The 23,669-nt window shown below is 36.5% G+C and overlaps 1 protein-coding gene across 1 annotated transcript; it reads right to left on the minus strand.

Moving 5' to 3' along the window:
* Nucleotides 1–207: 207 nt before the first annotated feature.
* Nucleotides 208–11,216, minus strand: LOC147019835 (complement C3-like). The gene is made up of 7 exons (XM_085894603.1): nt 11,033–11,216; nt 5,925–5,984; nt 5,590–5,671; nt 2,260–2,335; nt 1,652–1,739; nt 636–710; nt 208–429 (listed from the first exon to the last, which is right to left on the minus strand). The coding sequence occupies exons 1-7, from the start codon at nt 11,204–11,206 to the stop codon at nt 223–225; spliced, it is 762 nt and encodes a 253-aa protein (XP_085750729.1). The 5' UTR covers nt 11,207–11,216; the 3' UTR covers nt 208–222.
* Nucleotides 11,217–23,669: the final 12,453 nt, after the last annotated feature.

The raw sequence follows: 23,669 nt of genomic DNA on the forward strand, positions 1-23,669 counted from the left end.
TGCCCAAACGTTTGTGAGGGACTTGCTAAAAGAAAATTATCTTATGTTTAAAAATATATAAATTTTTTATAAAAAAAATAAAAAATACACTTATGTGTTATAGTATTAACATCACCTGTTTCATTATTTCAAGGGGAACCCAAACAAAAATACAATTTGAACAAAAGCAATGAAAGAAGAAAAATAAAAAAATTTTGGTGAGTACAAGTGAAAAAAATGGCTTTAATGAGGGTTTCCTCTTTTTGTTGGGCAATACTGTGCTCTTTGATACATAATGACCCACAGTAACTGCAGCTTGAGTGAAACAGAGAAACAAGACTCACCAGGTTCATAGTATTCGAAGACGGTGGCGGTGACAGGTAAGACAAGGTTACTCTCAAACACTTGGCTTATTGGAAAACCCACGCAGTTCTTCCCATCCTTGTTAACCTGCATATTACAAGAGGTGTGAATGTTCCACAGCAATTTAATTGGTAAAAAGGTGTCTCAAGCCAGGGAAACAGAGCACAAGCTGCAAAGCCAAATGATATGGGAGCAATTCAAACTTTTCAATTGCTGAGAAAAATATACTGAAGTTTCCCACATTGGACAATTCAACACATATGGAAGTTAAAGACATTTTATTTTTTACTGACCTTGTCTAAATAGAGAAAGACACGACCAGGTCGTATCTCAAACTGCACAATGGAGTTATTCACAAGATTCTTCATCTGTGGTCGGATAACCCAAACAAGTGAGTGAGATAAATTGAGAATAAAGTTTCTGTGACTTTAAAATAATTTGCATCCAGCATTTTTATGTTATTTATAATATTTTCTGCACACAAAACCAATTCACATATTTATGTGACACTTAATAACATTTTAAAAATCCATGTTTCATTGCATCATTTTAATAAGTAGCTCAACTTCATAATAAAAGCCTAAAACATTCATAAACAATGATGTGCTTCATTCCCCTTATCATGTCTATACTTATCATGCCATTGTGCCTTTGTTTACTCTTATTCCTCAATTTTCACTCTCTTTATTTGATTTTTCGACAAATCCTCAGACAAAGTAATGAACAATTTTTTATTTACCCCTCGTAATTTTCGAGTTAATGTTTTTTTTCACGCAGAACAAATTTAAATTTTGCACTGGTGCACAACAGAAGTCGTACACTACATTGTACATTGTACGAAGTTGTACGACATACACTACATAATTTCTCTTCCCCTCAGTTACACATAGTCTGTACTGTACTCGTGAGAGGTATCGTCTGACCTTCATTGATGGTAATTTGTGCCAAACTCTCCCAAACTCTCCCAAACTCCTTCATCATGGGTGATAAAGGACCCTCAAGTTCTCCAGCTGAGACTCCCATATGAAGGAGGCTCATAAAGCTATTAGTTTTGACATGAAAATGGACGTGTTAAAGCGATTTGAGTGTGGGGAGCATTTGGTGGACATCGCACGCATGCTCAGCCTTCCTACCTCGACTGTGATGACAATTGCTAGCAATGTCACTGAAATAAAGTCAAGTGCACTAAAGTCGAGTTCCTCATCGTCTCAGAAACTGCTCCACCCCCACCCACACCTCCATTTTGTTTCGATCTTATGAAAGTACCTGAAAGTACAATTTATAACAAAGAGCAACAATATGTTATTACATCGTCCAAGTCTTTCTTCTTCACTTCAAACCCAGTTGGCAATGAAATATCCATAACCACCATCCCAGGATCTTCTTCTCGTAAATACCTACAAAACAAAGCATTTCAAATGTCAGCTGTTTTTGGTAAACATCAACTCCCTTTTAGATTTCGAGTATACAAAGTTTCATGTGAAACTGTAATTTTATTTACATTTATAAAGGGCTCCTGCCATCTTTGATGCAGCTCCTTATTGTAGCTACATTACGTATAATGTAATTGCAAAAGTAAAAACAAATTAAATAAACTTGTTTCAATGAGTAACTGTTGTTTTTGTTGTTGTTGTTGTTGGACCAACCACACTCCATCCACAAGTTTTCAGTGAACTGTAAATGGTCACGTGCTGGATCCTCTTCTTGGGAGTATAGAATAAATGCTGCACTTCTGCTCCAAAGGAGTGTACTGGAGAATAAATGTGCTCTTCCTTGCATCGGAAACTGCATTGTCATTTTACTGCAAGTTTTTCAATTTATTTTAGGAAGATCCTTTTATGAAGTCTTTTAATTTCTTCATTGACAATAATTAACAATAAGAGATAAGTGTTATCCTCCATGAAATCACGTCCTTACCGGAAGCAGCCGAATAAATGGTGTACATTGAATTCTGGATTTATAGATTCATTCCAGACTTGTCCACCTTGTTCCTCTGCACAAATCACGGGCAAGCAAAGTGCATTTCGGATCAGGAGCCAAATATTAAAAATTAAAAATAAAGTTACATCAAATAATAAAGTTAAAGAAAGGCATCATTTCACTCCTAGAGAAAGATCTGCATTTTATTCTCACAAATGTCCATCTGCCAAGCATGTAAAATGTCCATCTGCCAAGCTTCTCTCAAGCATGTAAAAAGTCCAGTGAAGGTTTTTTACATGCTTGAGAGAAGACTTTCTGCATGCTTGGGAGGTAAGACCCTGAATACACAGACCCATAAGACCCTTAAGACCACTGAATTCCCCAAACATAATTGAGACACCATTAAAGCCCGAATACCACAAAGACCCTTTGGACCCCAAAGACGGTGAAGATCACTAAGATTCTTGAAGATCCCTAAGACCCAAAAAACCCTCAACACCCCAATGACCTGTAAAACCTTAAAGACCCTTAAGACCTCAAAGACACAACACCCAAGACGCTTAAGACCCCTTTACTTACTGGTGTACCCTTAAGTGAGATGGTGTTCCCTTTGCTGACTGGTGTTCCCTTAAGATCCCTTATCCACTGGTGTTCTGGCTCTCCTGCTCCCGACAGTTTCCTACCCCGTCGGTTCTCCTGCCCCTCTTCCGCCTGCCCCATTCTCAGCTTTGCCGACTCTCCTGCTTTTCCCACTTCTCAATGCCCCCACAATGCCCCCACATTTCCCACCCTCTCCCTACAACTGGGCAGCGTTGGGTAACCCTGCTAGTGTATGTAAAAAAAAAAAAAAATATATATATATATATATATATATATATATACATACATACATACAACCCGTCGCTTCGCTGACGGCGACAATGAAGGGGGGGGGGGGGCAGAGAGAGAGAGAGAGAGGTTAGAGAGAGAGAGAGAGAGAGAGAGGTTAGAGAGAGGTTAGAGAGAGGTTAGAGAGAGGTTAGAGAGAGGTTAGAGAGAGGTTAGAGAGAGGTTAGAGAGAGGTTAGAGAGAGGTTAGAGAGAGGTTAGAGAGAGGTTAGAGAGAGGTTAGAGAGAGGTTAGAGAGAGGTTAGAGAGAGGTTAGAGAGAGGTTAGAGAGAGAGAGAGAGAGAGAGAGAGAGAGAGAGAGAGAGAGAGAGAGAGAGAGAGAGAGAGAGAGAGAGAGAGAGAGAGAGAGAGAGAGAGAGAGAGAGAGAGAGAGAGAGAGAGAGAGAGAGAGAGAGAGAGAGAGAGAGAGAGAGAGAGAGAGAGAGAGAGAGAGAGAGAGAGAGAGAGAGAGAGAGAGAGAGAGAGAGAGAGAGAGAGAAGGTGTGGTGAGAAGGGGGAGGGGAGGCAGGGAAGATGAAGAAGGGAGAGCTGGTGGGGAGAGTGACACCTCACCAAATGTTGCTATTCAGAGAGAGAGAGGAGGAGGAGGAGGAGGAGGAAGAGGAAGAGGAAGAGGAAGAGGAAGAGGAAGAAGAAGAAGAAGAAGAAGAAGAAGAAGACGACGACGACGACGACGACAGGTGAGGGGTGTAGGTGGGGTGAGCAAAGAGAATGATATGTGACGCTTAATGACCGAACACGAAAAAAAAAAACCTCCAAAACGTGTCAGAACAGCTGAACACACAACGACACAACAGAGTTTCCAAAGTAATCCACTGGCACATCGACAGATACTTTGATATCCCAGTTCCAAAAAATTTGTGGGAAAATGAATGAAAAGCAACCACTGAAAACATTGAAGTACCGCTCACGTACGACCTCATGATCCCATTGAGCGCAAACATCGAAAACAAAGCATTGCAACAAGATATCATACTTCGACACAAAAAAAAGAAAAGAAGGCATTGTTAATTGAGATGTTAATACCAGTGATTTTGGACTAAAGATGCAGAAATCAAGAAAATGACCAAATTACCAAGACCTCAAGCATGAAGTGAAAAGATCCTGGAAGCTGAAGAAAGTTGTACCAGTGATTACAAAGAACGTCATGGGAATGACGACAAAGAACCTCACAGAGATATTAAAAACCATCCCTGGGAATATTACTACAAATGAACTGCAGCTGGAAGCTGTCCGGGACTCAGTAACGATCCTGAAGAGAGTCCTCAGCGCAAAACTTTGAGAACAGAGAACTTCACAGCTTGGCCCATGAATCGTGACGCCTTACAGAAATGAAGGTGGATACTTTTAGCCCGTCCTGGGGGGACTCCATTCCACATTCTGGAACCCATATATGGAGACATGAACCAAAAACGCACACACACAAACACACACAAACACACACACGCACACACACACACACGCACACACACACACACAAACACACACACACACGCACACACACACACACACACAAACACACACACACACACACACACAAACACACACACACACACACGCACACACGCGCGCACACACACACACACACACACACACACACACACACACACACACACACACACACACACACACACACACACGCACCCGTTATGGTAATGCTGTTTAAATAAGTACACACGCATAAAATACATAGAAACGACAAGCACAAAGATTTACCTTTTAACAGAGTTCTTTGAAAGAGGAATTCAAGTGGGAAATTAGTAAAATGCAATTGAAAAATATATCAAGGCACAGAACACAAAATGTCGATCTGTGCTCTCTGCCTTCACAACTAGATCATGGCAAACACGTGGCCGATGGACCTTATTGTTTTATATATGTATCGATGTCAAAGTGAGAGGTGGATTATATTAGGAGATCACATAAAAGGTTAAACAAAGCGATATCCTGTAAAAATAGAATTGCAGATTTTCAGTGGATGAGACACCTCTGAGGCACCAACCACACGCCACTAAAACCATGCGTGAATTGGAGCGGGACCAGAATGCTGTGACCATGTGTTCCTTTGACATATCCAGTCTGGTCACGAACGTTCCTCTCCAATAAACCATCGATATATGTACGGCATACATACCGCAACTTCATACCGAGGTAATCATACCCCTCCGAGTTAAAGGTCAATGTCAAATGGCAGTCTGAATAAAACAAAAACACCTTTTTTGTCATTGCTCTATTTTGCCAGTGTGGAATCTCAAAGACTGCTTGACCTTCCCATTTGTTTTTGCATCATAATGGTGGATCTGCACTGAAGCTGTGCACCTGATATTTGATTCGTGTCCTTGACATACGTTTTTTGGATTGTGACATAATTAACAAAAACATTAATACAAAGGTAGAACTTGCGAAAGGACACAATAAACAAATTCACATTTTAACTTACTGTGCAGATGAGTTGTGATTTCCAGAGAAAACCCCTTGCAGTCTTTTTTGATAGCCACCTTCTCTCTGTACTTCTTTACAAACTGCAATGAAAAGGGATGCAACAGAAATGTGCAGAAACAGAGTGAAGTGTTGGGTCTGGTGGGTATGAAGTTATCCACTTCAACCATAATTTCAGAATTTGTTTGCAGATGGTATGAACCTTGGTATTGGATATTACAATGGTCGTTGGTGATGAACAAATTATCATATGCCGTTTATAGCTATGGAAGGAATTTTAAATGTGTAAATGTGCATGGCTGCATCAAATAAATATGTTACTTTCGTAACCCTTACTGTGAGAACGCCTTGTCCTGTGCCATTTGTTGTCACTGTCAGGTTTCCATGCACTGGTACCTGCAAAAGGCAAATAATTTTAAATCACATGAGTGTTTCTAATTTAATTGAAATGTATTTTTTTTTTTTACCTTGTCATTTAAACACCCTGAAATAGGTGTTACAGTCATGGTGCATTGTGTCTGGATAAATGGCCATATCCCATTAAAGCGATCAGACACATTCTACAAAACATTTGTCTTATTTGACTTTGACAATTCATCCATTTTAGCTCACCTGAAACATAATTCATATGAGTTATGCGATGGCTCGTCGTCTGTCTGTCAGTCTGTTTGTAAACACTTGCAACTTTTTCAACAAAGCTTATGATGGGATTGTGACCAAACTTCGCTAAAATGATATTTGCTGTGGTGGAACTCAAGTTTGTTCGTGGCATCCTCCCGTTCCACCTATAGTCAACATAAGGTTTAAAGATCCCAAAAGTATTGGAATTTCAATCTAGTTTGGCAACCATTTTCGATTACAGGAAAACCTTTAATAATGTTCTTCTTTCAAGCCACTTAACCAATCAATGCTAAACTTTAAATTTGTGATCAACCACCCAAGTGAAATATAGTTTGTTTACAATGATGCCATCCTTCAGTGGTAAAGCAGCCATATTAGATCATAAGAAAACCTTTAAAATCTTCTTCTCTGAAACTGCTTCACTGATGAATGCAAAACTTTAAATTTGTGATCAACTTCCAATGGAAAACATTATTTGTTAACAATGACGTCATCGGCTACATGGCGTGGCAACCATATTGGATCATAAGAAAACGTTTGAAAATCCTCTTCTGTGAAACCCCTTAACTGATCGATGCCAAACTTTACATATGTGATTGACTCCATGTAGGAAATATAATTTGATAACAATGATGTCATATCATATATGTGATTGACTCATGTCACCAACAATGCAGATATCTTCAGAGAAGGATGTAGACAGTCCTGCCTCACCACCGCAATAACCTCCCTCTCCTCACTCATCTCCAGGCATCGACACAATCTCTTCTCTTATTATAGGCGAGTACAGTGCTGAGTACAGTACTATACTCATTTTTTTTTCTGTTTGGATGTATTTATGGTGAGTATTCATTTAATTATACATTTAGCGATGTTCTGTGTTGATTTACCGAGTTATGATGTCGTTTGTATTTAGTTACATCAGTTTTGATTGTGTAAGGTGTCTGAACATCAAGCCTTCAGGAACGCATCTTCAATTTATAACACTGTGTCTTTGGGAAAATTGTTTTCGCAATACGCATTTTTGCTGCACACAACTTTTGTGGAACACATCTATACTAGTTGGCATAGCGAAGAGTGCCAGTATGCTTCAACCTCTGCAGCAGATGAAGAAAATGTGGAGGAGTTTTCAGGGAAGTTGCAGGAACTGGTAGGACAGGTGCCTAACGGAGATATTTTAATTATTATGGGACAATGTGCAAAAACTGGAGAAACAGGAGCACCAGGGATTGCAAGAAAGCATGGATTTGATATCCAAAATGAGCCAGGGGAGCGAATGCTGCTGGAGTTCTGTGTAGACATTGAATTTATAATTGCATATCCCAAGTGCAGACTGCATACATGGGCTTCACATGATTTCCAACAACAGTTGATAAGCTGAGAGGAACATTGGAATTTCCATCTCTAATGTCTGAACACAAAATAACTACAAGAGTTATATAGGTTGCAAGTGTTTCATCAACCCTAGTCTATGCTTGACGGAGATATTGCAGGCTGAAATCGCGGAAAAAAAAGAAGCAAAAATCGTCATTTTTACATCGATGCTCCAACTTTACAAGCTAAAAAAACACAATGTTCCGCTTAATATATATTTTCTAGATTTTGAATATGTCATTACATGGGTATTACTAATTGATAAAACCCCAAAGACATTTCTGTTGCAATTACTTTTAGGTTGGGGTATATTTCCATTCAGACTGACTGGACTAAACCACAAAGTTTCAACTCATTCCATCCAGTGGTTTAGGAGTATTATCAGACAAACAAAGACAGTATTATCCAAAGGTAATAAAATATATGTTATATTTTTCTTGCACATAATTGACAATTTATTTTTATTACCCTCGCCAAAGGAGAGGGTATTGCATTTGGGTCCGTTTGTTAATTGCCGGAATCCTTCGGATTTCGGCAATTATGTTGGTCGGTTGTGTGTCATTCTGTGTGTCTGTCTGTCTGTTTGTTTGTGTGTTTGTTTACCCTGCAGTAGCCACACTGTTTCAGCGATCATGACCAAACTGGGTACAGACGTCGGCCATGGTCCAACTTAGACACTTGTCGTTTTTGGTGAATCTAGGTCAAAGGTCAAGGTCAAGGTCACCGAAAAACCGAAATTCTTATTTTCGCAATAACGTCCGCAAAAAATGGTCGTATCGACTTCAAACCAAATCCAAAATGTACATCTTCCAACTCTGCATCCAACCATATGTCTCATTGGGGTGTCACACCAACACCCTTCTTAGCGGTCGGGGGTCGAATGTCAGGGGGTCGGGTCAAAACTTTCAAATTGCGATAAAAACGCCATTTTAAGTCCGATTGACTTCCAAGTTATGATCATCACCAAACTAAGAGCTACAACTCATTAAACAGTAGCACTATCGACTTATAAGAACCAAATTGATTTCCAGGTTTTTGTTTTTTCAGAGATCATGGAGATATGACAAAGTTATTCCAGCAATTCCTTGCTCAACGAGCCATTTCATTTGTTTGTCTGTCTGTCTGTTTGTTTGTTGTTTGTCCACACATAACTTTTGTGTTTTTCTCTGCAACTGCTTGTCAGATTGAGATGAAGTTTTCACTATTGGTGTGACTTCTCATGTTGAATGTTGTAATGATAATTATGATGTCATAGGTCACGTGGTGTGGCAGCCATATTGGAAAACCAGAAAAATTTTGGACCTCTGTATCTCTGAAACCACACCAAGGAAAAAATTTAAACTTGGCACATTACAAGTACTCCTCATGGGAATGAGTTAGATTTTATTTATGACATCATAGGTGCCCTCCTTATGACATCATAAATGCATAAGTAGAACGTTACATCCGATCAGTATGAAAATTTTTGAGTATCATCTCGGGATAAAATGGTGCACAGAAATAAATTGATGACATCATCAGTCACGTGATGCGTCAGCCATATTGTTTTTTAACTCAAAAAAACCTTCAAAAATCTTCTTCTCTGAAGTGGCTGAACAGATCGAGGCGAAACTTTACACGTATGACCGTCTGTCTATGAGGAACAAAAGGTTCACACATATGATGTCATTGGTCACATGGTCTGGCAGCCATCTTGGATTTACCCTAAAACCTATAAAGATACACCATTCAAAAGAAGTCCTGGCGAGGGTTTGCTATCTCTGATTGTTCTTTTTCTTGTTATAACTTGTAATACCATTTAGCAGCAGGAATGGTGGTGCTACACAATACACATTTACATAGAGAATTTCCATTGCCACTTACGCCGAAACAAAGAGGGCTATTAAGTTTTTTTTAACCACCAGAAAAAATTCTGGATATATGCTGAATACAACCACCAGGTTTCAACTCATTCTGTCCAGCAGATTAGGAGTGCATATAACACAGACAGACAAATAGACAGAAGTGGATAGCTTTGTGTAATAGATACACATACTGTACACTAAAGGCACATATATCTGGCTCTCAACCGTAATTGGAAGGAACAACCAATCAACTCTCACCTAATCAATTTTTCCCCAGCTGCAGACATGACTAGAATCAGTTACCACAATGACTTTCTAGCCAAAGAAAAGTGCACAAAGCACTCAAGAAAAACAATACAAGATGAGCCCTTTGCTATCGAAAACTCCACCCAGGTTATTTCACAGCTGTAGACATTCAGAAGTAGCACATGCATGAGAACCCCAATGTTACACGCCCCATTAGCCACTGGACCGGTTCCATTGCTTCATGGCAAATTGTCAGCAACAACGTAGACAGAAACTTGCACTAATGAGATTGCCAAACATGCACCACATGCAAAGCTGATGGCAATCAACATAAAAATACTCAAGGCCCAATCATGTCTCTCACCTGTGATTCCAGGAAACATTCAATCAGCTCTCACCTATTTAATTATCCCCAGCTACAGCTAGGATTATATAATCAGTTACCACTCTGCCACTCTAGCAAAGAAAGCTGCATAAAGATGCTCGACACACAAATTCGATACGACGTCTGAACATGCCCACGACTGAATCTGCAATGGTTTCAAAATTCAGATTATGTTGACACATTTTTGGAATCTGTTGCGTTTTTGTATTTGCAATGTAAACGATATGTTTGAGGTAATTTTAGTAAAGTGTGTTCAATTGCAAATAGTTTTCTATCATCAACATTGTGGCACGAGTCGAATTTAACTCTCGGGTTTGGTTAAACGGTCTGTTTCCTGCTCCCACTCAGAATCCAGGCCACAATCGTCCATGATTTGGCGTGTTGTCACATTTTTGTGCGTGGTCACCTGAGCGTGAAAAGGTACAAAATAGCAAGGTACAATTGATGGTTGTAATGAGGTTAAAACTAAAAAAAACACACTCTCCCCAAGCCCACGCCTTCCTTTCTGATCGATTATTTTCTCCTCTCTACCCCCACCCACCCTTCTGATTATTTATTTTTTCCGTGTGCCACTTTCATCCCTGGTTTTCCCTTCCTGTACTTACACAGTCCCTTGTGTTCATTTTGTATTCAGCTTATTCATGACCTGTGTCTTCCCCTCCTCTCATTTTTTACCCTCAACCATTCTTCCTCCAAGTGTACCTTTGCTGTGTCCCTCCACCCTGCTGATGATGTTTCTCCACTACCCACTGCACTCTAGCTGTTCTACTTTGTGTTCTTACTTTTCCACAGCCTCAACTTTGCATCCAAAAAAAAAGATACAAATCTGGGCAAATCTGGGTCCTTCCTCCAAATACTACTTTGATATGTCGCAGTTTTAATCAAATAGATTTTTGAACTGCTTATTGGGGTTCTAAAGGAAACTTGTTATGGTGAAGATCCTGACAAACGACCATTTACTATGAAGATCTCACCTTCACTGAGATCTGGTTAAAGGCAGTCAAGTTTGTTATTTGTAATGTCTTGTTAAACTGAGAGATTTCTTCTATTATCTCGAAAGATAAGTCAATGTAGTCCCTCCTCGACAGGTGTGAATCAAATTCCATCAGTGCTTGCAGTGCCATCACCGTATCCTGCACATGAAACATACAAAAGAGGACACAGAAAAGACGAGGTCAAAAAAGCTGGGAGCAATTTTCTTGCAAAAGGTTACAGGCAAGAATATGATTTACTTAGTGATACGTGTAGGTAATTTATTTGTGAAATAACTTTGTTTGATATAAATGCTTAATAAAAACCGTGCAGATTGAGACTGTGTACAAGTATAGCTGCACTATTTCACCAAAAGTTAAGAGACACAATTTATATGAAAAGGCATAAATACCTTGGCACCAAGGCATTCAAAATCATCGCGTCAGAATTCCCCATTACCAAATCACAGTCTGGACCCTCACACAAATATCTGAGCAGTTCCTGATCGGTTCGGGGTGGGATTCGCTGCCATTCCTCACATCATTCCTCTCCTTATTTTTTAAACATTGCTGGTAGTTAAATTATCACACCTGTATCTGGCAATTCATACATTTTTCAGATCCTGTGACCCATCGTGAACAATGTGTACATGGACTCATCACTCAACAACACCCCATTTTGAGGCCCTGTGATACCCGTTCCCTGTACCATTCATAACATGTGATGCCATTCCTTGTTGACACAGATGAAAAGTTTCTGTACAAGTGCTCTTCTGTAGCATTTCATGAAATCCAAGGTTTGTGAAACTATATTGGTATTTGTCCAGCATCTCGATGGCTATCGCAAATGTCTTGTTTCTATCCCCTTGTGAATAACTACACTCTTCCTTCCAAGTGCCTTCCTGTTGTTTCGTTCAATATTGTGGTACTTGCACTCAGATATACAAATAATGGAGAAAACAATGCAAAAACCAGGGTACCTGGGCCGTACAACATACATGTAAATTATGGGGCCACCACACTTATGTGACCCGGTGCATGAAATATGCAAATCTCTTTCCAGCAGTACTCTGGTATGTGTATATATATATATATATATATATATATATATATATATATATATATATATATATATATATATATATATATATAAAATATACAGTCAACCCCCGCTTCATCGCGGTTCACATATCGCGCCCACAGTTCATCGCGGGTTTTCCCTTGGAACGTAACTAATTTTTTCTGCGGATTCCCCCAGTACATCGCGGCAATAATATGTAAAATATAAATTATTTAAGCAATAAATTATAACACGTGGTGCTCGACCAGTCACACAATGCACGAGACAAAGTTTCGCTTGTGAACTTCGAATATTTTCTACGTTTTTTTCTCCAAGCCCCACGATGCCGCCCAAACGCCCTGCACATTCTAAGGCTTCTGGCAAGGAATCGAAGCACCAGAGGAAGGTCCTGGGACGCTCCAGGAGAAGGTTAAGGTAAAGGTGCTCGATATATGCTTCGGGAAGGAAAAAGGTTTGCCGCAGTTGGATGAGCACTGCTCATACCCAGCACCTCAAAACCGACCGGACCAGACAAGTGGATCTCCGGCACCTCAAACTCAATCACTGCCAAACCGACCAGACCAGACTAGTCGATCTCAGTCACCTCAAACCCAATCACTTCCAAACCGCCATATACATATATATATATATATATATATATATATATATATATATATATATATATATATATATATATATATATATATATATATATATATATATATATATAAAAATATATATATATATATATAAACACATATATATATATATATATATATATATATATATATATATATAAACACACATATATATATATATATACATATATATATATACATATATACATATACATATATACATATATATATATATATATATATATATATATATATATATATCTTTATATATATATATATATCTTTATATATATATAATTTTATATATATATAATTTATATATATATAATAATCAGAATACTGATTCTGGCTCACTTTGCCCCATGTAAATGAATGGGGGATTTTCAGCGATTTATATTTTTTTCCCTAAAAATAAATCCCCTTTTTATCCCAAGGTATATTTATTTGTCTCCCCTTTTAACCTGGAGGTTGAACCTCATTGAATTGAACACCTGGGGGTTGAACAGCTCACTCATTGAACCTATAAAGATTTGTTCATTCTCAAATTCCTTCAATAGTTTAATTTTCTTTGCACAATAATCCCCATCTAAAATATTGACAAACAAAACATTTGAATCTTTATATTTTTTAAGATACCCCATTTGTGCCATTACGAAATGATAAACTTCTCTTAATGCTCTTGTTTGACCACCTCCTGAGCCACAGGTTATTTTTTGTTAAGCCCCGCCCACTTTTCTTTAAGCCCCGCCCACTTTTGTTAAGCCCCGCCCACTTTTCATAAGGTAATTTTTCTAAGCCACGCCCACTTTTCTTTAAGCCCCGCCCACTTTTGTTAAGCCCCGCCCACTTTTCATAAGGTATTTTTTTCTAAGCCACGCCCACTTTTCCTAAGCTCCGCCTACTTTTGCTAAGCCCCGCCCACTCTTACATCATTTCCAGTTCATCTCTGACTCACAAAGAAATCACTAGAAAATTACAGGATGTTATGGTTTTGAAAAATTTCCCAATGAAGGCTTGCCTAGGCTTGCCCAGGGAATTTCCAAAGGAAACCACACCCACCAGTCTTTCTCTATAAAAGCTTCAAACCCAGGCTCCATTTTAAACATTTGTTCTTGCTGGCAATGGTGTTCTGTGTGCTTGTCTCAAACTCTCTGTCTTCTATGGAACTAAACCTTCAAGTTGATGAACTGGATTCAAACCTCTTATCTATTGAGGTAAGATTTTTTATTTTCCTATTTTCAAACTTTGATTGAAGCATACTCATTTAATAATTAAATAACTTAATTAATACATTATTATTTTCTCTCACAGGAAATTGTATCTGAAAATACTGCTTTTGCTACAACTTGGGGGAAATTGTTGGCTTGGTTGAAGACCTTGAGTGGGATGACTTTGGTGTTCCTTGGAACTCTCTGTCTTCTATGGAACTAAACCTTCAAGTTGATGAACTGGATTCAAACCTCTTATCTATTGAGGTAAGATTTTTTATTTTCCTATTTTCAAACTTTGATTGAAGCATACTCATTTAATAATTAAATAACTTAATTAATACATTATTATTTTCTCTCACAGGAAATTGTGTCTGAAATACGAAATGAAAATACTGCTTTTGCTACAACTTGGAGCGAAATTGTTGGCTTGGTTGAAGACCTTATGAGCGACCAAGACCCACAGAACGAGTTCGTCCTTGATGACCCAACCAAAGAGTTATACCTTGGAGACCAGCAAAATCCTGAAAAAGAGTTTTACAGCAATAGTACTCATTGTGAGTTATCAAGACAATACCCACTGAACAAGTTATACCTTGATGAGCTAGAATACAAGTTTTACCTTGGAGACTCACAAATTTTGAAAAAATCAGTAAATGAGTTCTGCCTTGATGGTTTTAATAACTACCTTGGAGACTCAGGAAAAGGGTTCTGCCAAGATGGTTCTAAATATGGGGCCTACCTTGGAGACTCACAAATTTTGAAAAAATCAGTAAATGAGTTCTGCCTTGATGGTTTTAATAACTACCTTGGAGACTCAGGAAAAGGGTTCTGCCAAGATGGTTCTAAATATGGGGCCTACCTTGGAGACTCACAAATTTTGAAAAAATCAAGAAATGAGTTCTGCCTTGATGGTTTTAATAACTACCTTGGAGACTCAGGAAAAGGGTTCTGCCAAGATGGTTCTAAATATGGGGCCTACCTTGGAGACTCACAAATTTTGAAAAAATCAGTAAATGAGTTCTGCCTTGATGGTTTAAATAACTACCTTGGAGACTCAGGAAAAGGGTTCTGCCAAGATGGTTCTAAATATGGGTCCTACCTTGGAGACTCACAAATTTTGAAAAAATCAGTAAATGAGTTATCCTTAAGAGACTTTGTAAGTTGGTTTTACTTTGAATACTTGAAATGTGGGTTCTGGATTGATAACTCACAATGTGATACATATCTTGGAAACTCAACGGGAATGTGGTTATACCTTGAAGACTTGGAAAGTTGGGTTTATGTTGGACACTTGAAACTTTTTTGGGGGCTTTTATTTATTTATTTATTTATTTATTATTATTATTATTTTATTTATTTATATTTTGGAGACTTTTGGAGTTGCTATCACTCTTTGGGATCTAAACCTATCGATGTAGTTCTTTGTCGGATGGTGCTTGATGGGAGCAAGATCAAGAAAGTTCTGGGAAGAAAGTGCAGGCTTACTCCCCCTTTTTACGTCATCAAACCTGAAAGCCTTAAAAGACAGAATTGGAAGAAGAAAAAAAAAACGTAAAAATATATATATATAGGTGGAAATCTCATTTTGAAAAAGACATTGTGTTGGGCGAGGATTGAGTTGGGGTTGAGATTTTGAATGTGAGGGTTGGGGTTGAGATTTTGAATGTGAGGGTTGGGACACACACACACACACACACAAACAAAAGTTAAGCCTTGACTATTCAGTTGAGGATTCTGTGTTTGGGGTTCACAGATCTAAGAACGTCCACCCCTTGACACACATTATATACTGTTATACACCTCGGACTTGGCCCTCGAGTGTCCACAACGGTGTATAGTAGGAGGGAGTGAAGCGCCAACCTATTGCTCCCATTGCACACACACACACAAACAAAAGTTAAGCCTTGACTATTCAGTTGAGGATTCTGTGTTTGGGGTTCACAGATCTAAGAACGTCCCCCTTGACACACATTATATACTGTTATACACCTCGGACTTGGCCCTCGAGTGTCCACAACGGTGTATAGTAGGAGGGAGTGAAGCGCCAACCTATTGCTCCCATTGCACACACACACACAAACAAAAGTTAAGCCTTGACTATTCAGTTGAGGATTCTGTGTTTGGGGTTCACAGATCTAAGAACGTCCCCCTTGACACACATTATATACTTGTCCCTCTAGTGTCCACAAAGGTGTATTATCTGCTTAGTTTTGTCTTTTGTAATTGAATGAACCTAAAATCTCTTCCCCTTCCAAATCATATATTTTATAAGTCCAAGGAACTGTATCTATTACATCAACAATTTTAAAAAGTTCTTTCGTCCATCGTTCAGTAAAACCCTTTTCAAAATGAGATTTCCACCTATATATTCTTACGATATCACCAACTTTGAACTTAGGTTTTCTGACATTAATCTCTTTTTCATATTTTAATTTTGTAAATGTTTCTGATGGTTTCATATTCGTTGACGTGTGAATCGTGTCATTATACTTATCCACAATATCCTGAATAAAAGATGACCATTGTTGTGAACCGAGTTGTGTGAATTTTTTATATAGTCTCTCTTTTAAGGTACGATTAAAACGTTCAACAACAACTGCCGTCGCTTCATTAAAGGTACTGTATAATGTAATACTGTTATTTTTTAGAAAATTCATAAATGTCTTGTTATAAAACTCTCTACCCTCATCAGTCCACAATTTCTTAGGTTTTCTCTTACTTTTATTAAATATCTGTTGAAAAGCTAACATAAGAGTATTACCTGTTTTGTTTTTAAAGGGACAACCCACGCATATCTACTCCTCAAATCAATAACGGTTAAAGCATACTTGTACCCCTTATCATTATTGAGTTCAATCAAATCAGCAGACCAGATATAATCAACTTCCTTGGAATAAACTTTCCTTCTCTGAAACTTTGTGAATATTGGTTTATGTAATTCATCAGCTAATTGCTCTTCAGTCTTAATGGCATCATTAGAGCCTATAAGTTTTTTGAATTTCCAAGTCCAAGTTTCAATTTAGCACTAATCATCTTCTTCACGATGAACCTATCAACTTTTTCTCTCAAGGTTGGATTTTGTATCAGAGACAAATTATATAACATTTCTCTATCGGCTTCATGCTTTTCTTCCAACGTTGTGGTATTCCCATAATCAATATCGTGTCTCATGCACACTTCATCAACTCTATTGATTGGTTTACTCCAGGATTTAGGATTGTCTGCCTCATCTAATCTTTTATCCAAGTTTGTGCCTGGACCACAGAAAGAATACCCTGGAAGATGTAATTCCCCTGGTATTCCAGTAGTTGTAAATTTACTTCCTGATAAAAACTTTTGTATATCTCCTCCGAGTTTGTGTTTGGAGATAAATTGATTTTTTTGAACCACACACCGAACATATACCTTTTTGTATAACCCTGTTATTTTTACTTTTAATATATGAAATATTTTTAGTATTAGTTTTCTTTTTACATTTGAGACAATAACTCATTTATTTATGAGAAAAATTTCTGCAGAGTGCAAAAACCTTTTTAGTTTCCAACATGCACATTTGAATCTTAATTTTTAAAACATAAAGAATCCTTAGAAATGCCTTCACTCTCTCCTCCATTTATTTAAGAAAAAACTTGAATTAAAATACATGTCTTCTCGATGTCGATAGTCTTGTCGAAAGTATTGCAAATAGACTTTTTAATTCTTTGTATTCCTCCCTGGTGAGATAAGTTAATTTCTTTAATACCTCTATTCTTTTTGAATCTCACTGGTTTCCATATTTTGATATTTATTCATTCTCTCTCTTTCCTCCCTCTCTCTCTTCTCTCTTTCCTCCTTCTCTCTCTCCTCCTCCTCCTTTTCCTCCTCTTCCCTCTCTTCTTCAACTCCTTCCTCATCCCTTACTATACTTGAATCGTTTACACCCCATAGAATATTATACATATATTCATCAGGATTTCTTGTTATTCCTGTATCCAAAATAATTTTTTTACAACAGGATACCAATAAAATTTCTTTTGAATTTCTAAAAGAGCCTTACCTTTTCTTAACCTTATAATTTTTTCATTATTTAACATTCTAATTAAATCTAAAGTTGTTGGTTTATCAACATCAGCATAATGCCAATCTTTTATTGAAAATACCTCATTCTTATGTTGTAGAACATATTTATTAAAATACCGAATACCCTTTTCTTGAAGGTATGCTTGAACACAGAAATGATAATTTTCTTGAAGCCTTCTTGCTGTCATTTATGTATTAGAAATATATGTTAGAATAATATTATGGCACGAAACACCTCCCCATCTTCCCATAGTTAAATCATTTTGTATTTCCTTACTTATTATATATAATCCTGTTTTTTCTGTTTTCATGAGATAAACAAGGGCAAAACCATTATTATATTTACCCTTATTAAATTCTTTTTATTTGTTGTTTACTAATCGTGGCTCCACAAAACTCATTCTCGATACCAAGTGGATAATATTCTTCCTTACGAGACTGATTTAATTGTTCCAGGTCTTCGAGGTTAATTTTAAATGACCAATTATACCCTAAATCATTCATATCATACCCCCATTGTTCTATTCTCATACAAACGATACGCCCTTCTTTATAAAAATTTATTTTAATTCGAACTGTGAATTCTGTATGACCTGGAGATAATATCAACACTTCTGTATCTTTAGAATACACAGCCGTTTTATTTAAGTATATATATTGTGATAAATCGCTTAATCTCACCAAGTCATTCGCGTCAGTCGGGCTTGGATAATTTTTTAATTTATAAGCATTTTTCATGTTAATATTTTTGTTTATATTATATTTATGTCGTTCAGCCTGTGCCTTTGTGTAATAATTTGATAAATCAATATCCAGTTCTTGAGATACACCAAAGATAGAACCATCTTTACCAACATAAGTCATTTATATTAGATTAAAAATAATATCATAAAATTTTTTATTTTTGTTGAGTTGAAATAACACATATAGACATAATTGACCACAACACTTGGAATTTAATTCTTGGACTTGAAATGTTTGATAAACACCATTCTGTAAGAATTTTATGACTTCAACAGGTGGTGGAAGACCAAAACTATCAAAATAATATTTGTCTTGACTATTAAAAATACAAACCCAATGAGAACCGTTCCCATCATTATCTTCTAAGTTCATAATAATATTCTTTGTATGTTTCGACACATTTGTTAATTCATCTCTCATACAAATAACCACGTTATGAATTTTTAATTTCTTACAATATTTGGTAAGTTGTAAATTTGATGTTGTATTCTTTCCAAATTCTTTCAACCACTCATCAATGCTCATTTATTTATTAGAAAGATATAATCCATTACCTCTTTTCGTTAATTTTACACCTGCTTGTGCTATAGAAGAAAGCATATCTCCAACTAACAATCTCGCTTTATCAGGCAGACCTTCAAGTTTTTCAGCAAAATCTACAATTACACCACTTCCACTAATTTGTTTCTCCAACTCTTTGTTATGTCTTTCCAATTCTTTTTGAGCCTGGAGTTGAGCCTTCCTTTCGTTGGCAGTTTTGACCGCTGTTGAAATACCACCCGTCAATGCTCCAACCGCACTTAAACCAGCAAATAAAGGAATTAGAAATGGGAGAAATCCTCCACTCGTCTCTCTTATTGAATATTTTTTCAACATTGGTTTTGTCATTTTAATTTTAAGTGAGCCAGTGTCATTCAAGATTTTAACCTGTTCTCTTGTGAGCAAAACATCAATTCTTACTGCTCCTTTTCTCTGAATTGTATTAACGTTAATCGTACAAGGCTTTTGATTTTGAACACAAGATGATAGTTTATGAAGATTGATTTGATTAACATATACCCCAGTTGGTACTTTGCCACTCATTTATTTAACAAAAAAATTATGTGAGACTAATCATCACACCATTATCTGTATTAATCTGCAATTCTGTTTCTTCCAAAAGCAAACAATATGTATCAACTTCTTCACTCTCTCCTCTTTCAATGTATAGGGAAGTATCCACTCGATTAGACTTTATAGTTTCTTTTTGAGCGCTCAGGTCAAACGTATAGATTGTATACAAACTTTTAAATGCTGTCATATCCAAAATAGGTTCTTTATTTCCATTACTTTCACACACCTTTTGGTAAGACTTGTATGCTTCAGCAAAATCATTTTTTTCCCAATTAATTTCCAATCTATCTCGTGGATAAAATGTTCCATCTAGAGAAACGCGAAGTTGTTTCACCTTAGCATTATCACTCAATGCATTATTCTTATCAGTCGCAGTATCACCATCTGGCTTTTTAAAAATCATCCACAGATATCGTGGCTTTCCTTCCAGAACACCCAAATTCCATGTGTAAGTAGTTTGATTGAGTTTAACGTGTTGACATCTTCTTTTGAGGTATGATACACTGAGTGGTTTTTTTGAGTTAAGTCTTCGATTCAACATCTCTTCTGTTTTAAGATTAGGAGTATATTCACTGATATACCAACTCATCTCCTCAATTACAAATTTATTCTGATCACTAAAAGCATTACCAACACCAAAAAGCAATCTATTTTCATTATCATTCCTTTGTAGTTGAAATCTAATTTTAAGACCATACAGAACTTTATCATAATCACAAAATCCAAATATACCTTTAAGAGGAACTGCCACAGTAAAACTATTTTCTGCTTTTGTATCATCATTATACATTCCTTTCCTTTGAATATATCCAGGGTCTGTGTTTGTTCCCGTTGACATATCAGGAATAAAACCTTCGACAGACCCCTTTCCCATTCTATCACTGAATGTATAGAGTGTAAATTTCATCATTTCAGATACAGCAGAGACATAATCAACCGCTTCAACTTCTTGTGTTCCAATATACAATCGCACACTATCAAACATTTTCCAGAAGAAATCATTTACAAGTGTAGCGTTTGTGTTATTCCCAGCCTTAGTGAATTTAAATTTACACAACAAGAAACTTTCGGAGAGATTCAAATAGGTTTGTTGATTATTTATTTCAAAACTTTTTGTACCATTTGTATTCCAGTCTGTTCCAGTTATTGCATTTACCTTGAAGTAATCTTCTTTTTTAGTGGAGTTTGAGATAATAATAGTATCATCCAAATCATAGATACTATCAATTGCTTCCATACTTGTATTTATTTAGGAAAAAAGATGTTAAAACTTTTGAAACCCTGATCCAAGTATTTGAATTATTTTCTGTCGTTCTTGGGGGACAACTGAGTTTTACCTTTCTTAATTTCTTTTATTGCTTGTAATTTATGAGATTCTTTCTGAGCATCTTTTATACTCTTTACAGCACCTGCTACATTTCCCACAGCAGAAGCAGTTGAACCAATTAGGTCTTTATGTTTAAGAATAGTTGAACCAATACCCATGAGAGTATCAATTATCCCATCTCCTCTAAATTGATGTCCAACACCCCTTTGTCTCTTAGGTTTATAGTATCCTCTACCAAGATACATACCTTCACCCTTGTAGTACGGGGAAAGGAACATCCCATCCCCTGTAATTATTTTATATTTTCCCAACTCGTGCTTCCTCACAATAACCATCGTATTTATTTATTGAAAAACTTCACGTAGGTGAATTCTGATGGATATAACTTCTCCATTAAAAGAGATCACACGATTATCTTGGTCGGTTATCCTAAAATTTACTCTGTGTATGGTTTTTCCTGACACAGGTAGATAAACCAAATTTTTAGGCTCCATATTGAATTTATAACCAATTGGGGTTGAGTATGCGCTGAATGAAAATATTGTATTTGTTTTTAATCCATCATTATAAGCACCATCAATCAAATCACAGTGAATTAACACCGAATTTATTCCTGAGGATATTTGAATGACATTATCACTGTAAAACGTCCCATTAGTTTCAATCTTTTTGAGGAGAAACCTAATAACTCTCTAAATGAATTATCAATTGTGAAATCAACCTTGTAGTTATTTTTAACTTTAATCGTTGATTTTGAAGTATGTTTTTGAATGTTTATAACAATATTTTTTGGTTCATCACCCTGTTCTTTCATAAGACGAGCAATTTCGGAAGATATTTGAGAAATCTCGTATGCTCCGGGTGAGACTTATCGTTTTGTATCCACTTCCCGGATTATAACTAAACTTGTCATTTTTCTCGGTTATATTAAATAAGGTATTATAAGTCTCCATGGACAATAAAGATGCCTCATATTCTTTTGTTGTGTCAAGTTGTAGTGGGTATGGGAATGAAGATGTGTGGTCGCTTGTTGTGAAATTAAAACTCAGGATTGTGCTTCTCATCTTATTTAATATGAGTTAAAATGTCTTTATATTGAGATTTATTAATTATTTTCATGTTCATCAACTGGTCTAAAATGGCTGATGCTTCATTAAAACAATTGTTATTTCCAGCCTTCTTACTGCCGAACAACAATAACAGTCTATTAACTAATTGCGATGGGTCATTTGGAAGAAAACTAATACCTGAACCAAGGATACTTAAAGCCTGAATAATGTGTTTCTCCTTCTCATTCTTCCTACTTTTACCAGAAAGAATAACCTTATAATTTAGAGTGTTCAGCAAATCAATATATACTCTATCATCATTATTTTCCATATCCAATGGTTTATCAATATACTTTGATTCATCCCTCACAGTTGAACCTTGTCTTCCATCTTTTGTGAGAAGAAACATTAATCTCGGAGTTAGTTTAACAGGGGGTTGAGCAGAACTTAAGAACCTTAATTCATCATTAAATATCAATACCTTTTCTTGAACAAGATGAAATATTGCTGGTTGTTCTGTTGGAATGAGTCCTGCTTTGGTTTTTGAATCCGCTGAATATTCATTGTTTTGAACAGCATTCACAATATAATCATGGGGCTGCTTAATCTCTTCCAGTTGGTGAAATAAACCTTCATCATCATATTCTAATTCTCCTAAATGCTCTAATTCTTCCTCCGTCATTTGACTGAAATCTTTTAACATTTGAAGCTTTCTAGGAGTATATTCTACTGTGGGAACTGTGGAAACATCTTTCATTTTTTCTTGGGAAGTTTTTAAAAGTGGTTTAAAAATTTATCTTGTTTTTTTCAAATGCTTCTTCGCCCGTTAGTTTCTGTCTGCGTTTCTTCTTTATGTCTTCCTGTTGTTTTACAACTTTTGAAACCAACTCTTGATGTTCCTTAAATCTTCTTGCTCTTTCTTTTGTATCCATTTATTTATTGTAAAATATCATTTAATGAATTGTAAAGATCAACAGGGAAATTTTCCTTTTCTTCATCATTCAAGTAGATGTGTTCAAATAAATCCTTTTCTTTAAATATTTCATCAAATTCTTTATTAACATTAATGCGAGTTGTAATTTCTTCTTCACTAATCCTTGCATCTCTGCTTTTCATACGTTTGTGTTGAGTTTCTTCATCAACATCAAAACCGAATGATAAAATCTTCACTCCGCTCAGATATTTAATAATTTGTCTCGTTCCTTCTGGATTAGTTTCTAATATCCCAACACCACCAGATTTTAGTTTCTTTAACTCACTCTTACAATGTGAATATTTTGTTGTACCAAGAGAAACCTCCTCAAATATTTGTCCTTCATTCCTCAATCGCATATGTTCCTCCACTGAAATATAGTGATAATCTTCACCTTTTACTTCTCCAGGTCTTATTGCTCTAGTTGTTGTTGATACAATGCGTATCACGGTGGGTTTTTTAAGTA

Source organism: Eptatretus burgeri, chromosome 9 (assembly GCF_056783735.1).
Source record: "Eptatretus burgeri isolate ZD-2024b chromosome 9, Ebu_testis_v1, whole genome shotgun sequence".
Taxonomy (NCBI): Eukaryota; Metazoa; Chordata; class Myxini; order Myxiniformes; family Myxinidae; genus Eptatretus; species Eptatretus burgeri.

Coding starts and splice junctions, on each gene's coding strand:
- LOC147019835 (XM_085894603.1), bottom strand. CDS start 11,206: ATGTTTCATGTGCAGGATACGGTGATGGCACTGCAAGCACTGATGGAA. Junction 5,672..5,924: donor CAGGACAAGGCGTTCTCACA/GTAAGGGTTACG, acceptor TTTTCATTGCAG/TTTGTAAAGAAGTACAGAGA. Junction 711..1,651: donor AGAAGAAAGACTTGGACGAT/GTAATAACATAT, acceptor ATCCGACCACAG/ATGAAGAATCTTGTGAATAA.